The sequence below is a fragment of the Callionymus lyra genome, chromosome 16 (assembly GCF_982586985.1).
Source record: "Callionymus lyra chromosome 16, fCalLyr1.hap1.1, whole genome shotgun sequence".
NCBI lineage: Eukaryota > Metazoa > Chordata > Actinopteri > Syngnathiformes > Callionymidae > Callionymus > Callionymus lyra.
In genome coordinates, this window is record NC_141833.1 from 20,965,284 (window position 1) to 20,972,964 (window position 7,681).

General features: G+C 40.3%; 1 protein-coding gene across 1 annotated transcript; it reads left to right on the forward strand.

Annotated features, from left to right (window-relative positions):
• Window positions 1-2,843: 2,843 nt before the first annotated feature.
• LOC148064123 (Krueppel-like factor 2) lies at window positions 2,844-4,786 on the forward strand. Its single transcript, XM_087811729.1, has 2 exons — window positions 2,844-3,837; window positions 3,921-4,786. Exons 1-2 carry the CDS (start codon window positions 2,964-2,966, stop codon window positions 4,094-4,096), a joined length of 1,050 nt encoding a protein of 349 aa, XP_087667855.1. The 5' UTR covers window positions 2,844-2,963; the 3' UTR covers window positions 4,097-4,786.
• Window positions 4,787-7,681: the final 2,895 nt, after the last annotated feature.

Here is a 7,681-nt window from a genome sequence, read left to right on the forward strand (position 1 = left end):
TTAGCGCTCATGTTAAGGTGTTTCCGAAGGTCATTTTTCTACAGTTGACATTCCTTTTTGCACTAAAACGTAACAATTTCCATTAAAGCTTAACAGGTAACATTAAGTTAGTACTTTAGTTGAGCTAATCATGTGTTTTGTTTACAGAATATAGCACGAAAATAAGTAGCTAACAAAGATGCTAATAAAGACGCTTACAAATATGCTAGCTACTGTAAGGTAAATTAATAACAGGCCAAAAATTCCACTCGAAAGCTAAAACGATTTTTAAACTTTAATACGATTTAAACACATTTAATAGTATTTTTGATTGTTAATTATATAAAGTTTTATATAAATACAAAGACACAAAATAAAATCCCAAACATATTTCAACACATCCTTCAATAACAGTTTATTAGTATTAAATATCACCTGTTATCACTATTATATGATTCATTATTTTAATCTGTTTACAGTTTTATTATTTTAATCTATTTACAGTTTTATTATTTTAATTTATTTACACTTTTATGGACGCGGTGACTGCGCAGATACCTGTGCCCTCGTGACCCGTGACGTCACGGGCCTGTCATGTAAATGACGGACACTTTGAGCAACATTTGCACCTGAATGGGATTCGAACCTTGACATCAGCGCGGGATCGCGCCTGTAGAGCCGTTTGAGACGCGCCTGGCGCCTGTTTGGACAAACCTGCTGAGTCCAACAAAACAAACCCGCTCCATGATAATGAGCCGCAGACACTGACCCGGGATCAGGTCCACGAGACCCGGGATCAGGTCCACGAGACCCGGACCGACCGGTCAGCACTGACCGCACGGACACGACGTGGAAACATCACACGCGCACGTTTGTCACGGACTTCAGTGGATCTGATTCAAGACTGAGATCAAATTAATCATAAATATTTTGAATAAATGACGTCATATTTCATTTTAAAACGATTAAAACACGTTTGATAATGATTAGTCTGACCATAGAAAGGTCATTAAAAAAAGTATTGTTTGTACAGTATGTTTGTAATTAATATATTTAAAATATATGTATTTGATTTCTATCACAAAAGTTCATGTGAGAAGTTTTATTGTATAATATTGTTTTTTTGGGCAGAAAAATGTTATAAATGTGTAATAAATGGATAATTTAATGTGTCCACTTTACACGCTTTTATATGAAGGTTGTTTTTTTAAGTATATTCAAAAAAACAAAAACAGACTTAAAATATATTGTAGAATGAATTGATGTCATCAATATGGAATTATTTTTTTACTTATAAATGACTCGTAAAAAGTAAAAAATAAAATAAATAAATAAAGTATTAAAAAAAACGTTTTTAATAAGAATTTTTAAGTAGATGAAATTTTTATGACAATGACATTTTTTTTTACTGTTTTGAAGTAAAATGTTTTTTCAAGTGTAGATACAATAAATTGACATGATCAATATAATAATAATAAATAAAATAAAAAACATGACTTTAAAAGGTGTTAAAAAGATAAGAAGCAAGAAAAATGTCTTATTTATGTAATAAAATTGATGATTTAATCTGTACTTTTTTTTACTAACTAAAGCTTGAAAAATGATACAATAAAATAATATTATTAATATGGATTTATTTATTTCTTGCTATAAAAATATGACTAAGTTTAAATAAAGAGTCTATTAAGTAAACTTAGTTGGTTCAGTTCAAAATATATACGTTTCTTTTACACTCAACTAATCTTATATAACGTTGTTAAATCAGTTAAAAACTAGAGTAACATTTAAGTAACATTAAAGTAACATTTAAGTTACATTAAAGTAACATTAAAGTAACATTAAAGTAACATTTAAGTAACATTAAAGTAACATTTAAGTTACATTAAAGTAACATTAAAGTAACATTTAAGTAACATTTAAGTAACATTAAAGTAACATTAAAGTAACATTTAAGTAACATTAAAGTAACATTTAAGTAACATTTAAGTAACATTAAAGTAACATTTAAGTAACATTAAAGTTACATTTAAGTAACATTAAAGTAACATTAAAGTAACATTAAAGTAACATTTAAGTAACATTTAAGTAACATTAAAGTAACATTTAAGTAACATTTAAGTAACATTAAAGTTACATTTAAGTAACATTTAAGTAACATTAAAGTAACATTTAAGTAACATTTAAGTAACATTAAAGTAACATTTAAGTAATATTTAAGTAACATTAAAGTAACATTTAAGTTACATTAAAGTAACATTTAAGTAACATTTAAGTAACATTTAAGTAACATTTAAGTAACATTTAAGTAACATTAAAGTTACATTTAAGTAACATTAAAGTAACATTTAAGTAACATTAAAGTAACATTTAAGTAACATTTAAGTAACATTAAAGTAACATTTAAGTAACATTTAAGTTACATTAAAGTAACATTAAAGTTACATTTAAGTAACATTTAAGTAACATTAAAGTAACATTTAAGTAACATTTAAGTAACATTAAAGTAACATTTAAGTAATATTTAAGTAACATTAAAGTAACATTTAAGTTACATTAAAGTAACATTTAAGTAACATTTAAGTAACATTTAAGTAACATTTAAGTAACATTTAAGTAACATTAAAGTTACATTTAAGTAACATTAAAGTAAGAGTTGAGTTGAAGTGACGTAGAAACTCGTCCCTCGAGCAGCAGGTAATGATCCTGTAATATCAGTTTCGTTGTGTAATAATAATCCTCGAGTCCGTGTTGATGCTGCTGCTGGAGGCGCGTGCCCGCGGGTCCCGCGCGTCCCCGGGTCCGAGGAGGAGCCTCGCGCTCATAGGTCCCGGACCCCGAGCCCGGACTCCTTTATAAAGTCTCTGGATCCAGCAGCAGCGACGCTTGTTTCCTGAACCCTCGCCATTAGACGCGTGCATGTGTGAGAAGCGCAGCAGCAGCGCAGGGTCACCCGAGAGTCCACACCCGAGAGTCCCGAACCAGAGATGGCGTCACCCGCAGTGATGCTGCCCTCCTTCTCCACCTTCACCTCCATCAAGACCTGGGACCAGGACGCGACCCCCTGCTGCGTCCAGCTGGCCTCGGACTCCCCCGGGGGGTTCCCGCGGTGGCGCGTGGACGAGTCCGCGGGCGTCCGGACCGACGACGAGGACCTGAGCGACTACCTGGATCTGGACTTTATCCTGGCGAACACGACCGGGTCGGAGAGCGCGGCGGCCGCGGCGGGGTACGCGGACCACCAGCACCACCAGTACCCGGCGTTCCCGGGCGAGGAGCTCCGGTGCCCGCCGCCGCCGCCGCCGCCGTACGGGCTCATGACCGAGCTCATGCGCGCGGACGCGGGCGAACACTTCACGTCGCGGCACCACCTCCAGGCGCGCGTGTACGCGTTCCCGCGGCCGGACATCAAGGTGGAGCCCGCCGGGGACGGGTACGGCCCGGTGCTGGGTCACGCGCCCCAGGGGGCCAAGATCAAGCAGGAGGGCAACGTCTCGTGCATGATGGGCTTCGAGCGCCAGCCGCGCGTCGCCGTGTCCCCGCGCGCCGCCGCCACCATGACGCCGCCGCTCAGCCCGGACGCGCCCGCGGACTGCGGGACCCGGATGTGCCGCTTCACGCCCGCCTTCGCGCCGATGCAGTACCACGTGCCCGCCTTCATGTACGACGAGGGTCTGCAGCCGCCGCGGGTCATGCTGACCCCGCCCGCGTCCCCGCTGGAGCTGCTGGACCAGAAACCCAAGCGCGGGCGCAGGACGTGGCCGCGCAAGAGGACCGCCTCGCACACCTGCACCTTCGCCGGATGCGGGAAAACCTACACGAAGAGCTCGCACCTGAAGGCGCACCTGCGGACTCACACCGGTAAGTTCCAAACTCACCTGTGCGCATGCGCGCCCCCTCACCGCACACCTGTCCAGCTCACCTTCATCTTCTCTCTCCTCCAGGTGAGAAGCCGTATCACTGCAGCTGGGAAGGATGCGGATGGAAGTTCGCGCGCTCGGACGAGCTGACGCGTCACTTCCGGAAGCACACCGGCCACCGTCCGTTCCAGTGTCACCTGTGCGAGCGCGCGTTCTCCCGCTCGGACCACCTGGCGCTGCACATGAAGCGACACATGTGACCGAACTGTTTATCTCTTATCTCTTAATTTAAAAAACGACCAAAGCCATTTTTTTTTTATATCTTTAATTATTGAAATCGTTAATATTGGCGGGAAAAACGCTTTACGATGAGGTTCGCGCCAGTTAGCTTTAGCCGCGCTAGCTTCAGCACCGACAACAACTTCTGTAAATATGCGCCCGTGACGTCACAGCCGAGCACTTTACAAACGAGTTGAGCTCAAGTTTGTAAAAACGTCGAGATGAAGGAAGAAAAAAAGTTATTTATTCCGCAGTTCGAACCTCATCGTAAGGTCGCCATGGTAACGTAGCTGGTACTACACGTGTTGTTGTTGTTGTTGCTGCTGCTGCGGCTTCAGAGAAGCTTTCCTCAGCAACAGGGGCTGGAACCTGTTTCTTCTCCTGGAACCTTCGACAAAACTGGACCCGTGTTCGTGCGACACAGGAAGTGCCTCGGACTCTGCTACTGTAACTCTTTGATGTTGTGATTGACAGGAGTGAAACGTGCACATACAGCCGCGCACGTTTGCAAAGACAATGTTTTTTTTTTTGACCCGAAAACTGCCTTTTATTTGTATCTCGGTCGGGGCTTGATGTCCTGCGCCTCCTTTTCTACCTAAATTTATATAATTATGGACTTTTATACTGCAAGATGTGTATTTATTGTAAATATTAAACAAAATCAACTTCAACCTTTTGTGTTCGATGGGTTTGTTCAAGGATTTAACCTTTGATCTCGCTTGAGATTCGGGTCAAAAGGTCAAAGATAAACGACAGAAAAGGAAACGTTACGTCAAAAGAAAGCGATATTTAGATAAAAAGTGAAGTTAAAATGTTGTGTAATTTGTAGAAAGATACAAATAAACGAGGACAGATTTGTTAAATTAAAATAAATCAATGTAAGAAGATGAAAAAAAGAAGATATTTTAAAATAAAGGGTAAAAAATATAAACAAGAAATACAAATTTTTGGAAATATATTCAAAGAAAAATTAACTACGAATGAAAAATACAACAAAAATCAAAGAAGGATCACAAACAAAATAATGGATCAAGGAACCAAAATATACAATAAAAGATCAACTTTTATTTTAGAAAACATATTAAACTTTGTTTTAAATACATTTTTCTAAAAATAAATCTGAAAACATTGAATCCATTTATTTTTAGAGATTCAAAACTGTATTTGTACTCGTAAAATATTAATTTATAGAATTTATATCATGATTCAGAAATAAATACGTGGAATAAATAAAGACAAAAATGAAATTTATTTAATTAAATTTGATTTTAACTTGAAAAATACCGACAATTATTTCTGTATTATTTTCTTTCTTTATTTACAAATGTATTTGATCATTACGTCACTTTAATCATTTAATTAAATAAAATAAAGAGATAAATTAAATATAATTACGACATATCTCGGAAAAACAATTAAATTAAAATTAAATTAAATTAAATAACCTCATGTTTCACATTCAAATAAAACACATTTTCTCGCCGCACGAGTCAAATAAACACAAACGACTTCAGCATTTATAGTTTCATTGTAATTTATTACTGGTCGAGGTCAAGGTCGTGACTCCAGAGTATTTTTCTCTCACAATCCGGCGACGGGTTGCGTCACTCGTTAAGATGAGGTTCCTGGAAAGCCGGCGTCGTGAGAGGAATCTAGTCGAGGAGCTCGATGCTCTGCAGCTGCTCGACTTGTGTCTCGGCCTATAAATACAAACACTGCATTTCCATAATTACAGAGCACGCCGGAGCCGTCTGGACAGGGGGGGTGTGGGGGGGTAGTGTGTGGGGGGTGTGTGTGTGGGGGGGGTTGTGGACCGGGCCCTCATCAGGGAAGTCCTTCTGATGGCCCCGAAATTATAGTCGCACATCAAAAGACTCCTAATACTACAATTACACACACGAAGACTCAAGAGCTGCTTTGTCTGAGTCGAGACGTCGCTTCCACGACACACAACTCACAGTAGACACGCACGCACACACACACACACACACACACACATGCAGAAGTACACACACACACACACACACGCACGCACGCACACACACACATGCAGAGGTACACACACACACACACACACACACGCGCACACACACACACGCACACACATGCAGAAGTACACACACATGCAGAAGTACACACACACACACACACGCACGCACGCACGCACACACACACACATGCAGAAGTACACACACACACACACACACACACATGCAGAAGTACACACACACACGCACACACACACACACATGCAGAAGTACACACACACACACACAGAAACGCACACACACACACACACACACATGCAGAAGTACACACAAACACACACACGCACGCACGCAGACACACACACACACACACCTACACACACACTCACACACACTCACACACACACATGCAGAAGTACACACACACACACACACGCACGCAGACACACACACACACAAACGCACACGCGCACACACACCCCCACACACACACAATAACACACTCTCTGAACAAAATAGTTTAACTTTCTCTCCATCGACCGCCTTCAGTGAAGACTTGACATCCCACTGCTGACGCCATCTGTCGCCGACACTACCGTCTCTTTACGCAAGAACATCAGCGTCATCAGTGTCTCTAGACCATCCTACTGCTGACGCCATCTGTCGCCGACACTACCGTCTCTTTATGCAAGAACATCAGCGTCATCAGTGTCTCTAGACCATCCTACTGCTGACGCCATCTGTCGCCGACAGACACACTAACATCTGTTAGTATGAGTGTCATCACAATATTGGATTTAACGTTTACTTGAAATGTTTTTGGATTGTTCTGGTAAAAATGTCTCCATGTTGTTTTTATTTTGAATTTGAAAGACTGGAAATTAAAACATATTTAACTCTGAACATTTATTTTTGAATAATTGTATTTAGAAAATCAAACTATGTGTAAAAATAATCATTCACTAAAACATATGTTCACATGTTTAGATTATATTATTCAATAAAAAAAAAACGAATTGAAATATATATATTTAAATATAGAAAATATTGGATGAAATAATTCAAATAAATGCCTAAAAACAACAACATTGTAATGAAAAATAATCAAAGTTTCACCGTTTGAAAATGTTACATAAATATACTATGTTGGAGGAAACCAGAGTTCAGCGACAGGTGTCACCATCCTACTTCTGACGCCGACAAGTCCGCTCTTTGAGGCGACTCTTGCGTCGACTCAACTTGTTGGTTTCTGCGTGGACCCCCTATGTATGCATCCTTGAAACTCTGGTTTAACTCCCACCGGTCCTGCCTCTCACCCCGAGGAGCTGGGAAAAACATGCTAAGCTAGCCGCCTCGACGACACGCGGCGCAGAAACAAAAAAAAGTGTAAAAACGTTCAGTTTGTGTCGCGGCGGCGCGTGTCGCGGCGAGAGAAACCGTCGTGTCGGAGAGAAAAGAGGAAGCGAATAAGAAATATTTGCAAATCACTCTCACTTCAGATCTGGAAGCAGAAGTGTGACCTCTGACCCCCTCGTTTGTTTGGAGAGAGAGAGAGAGAGAGAGAGAAAAAAACAAGCG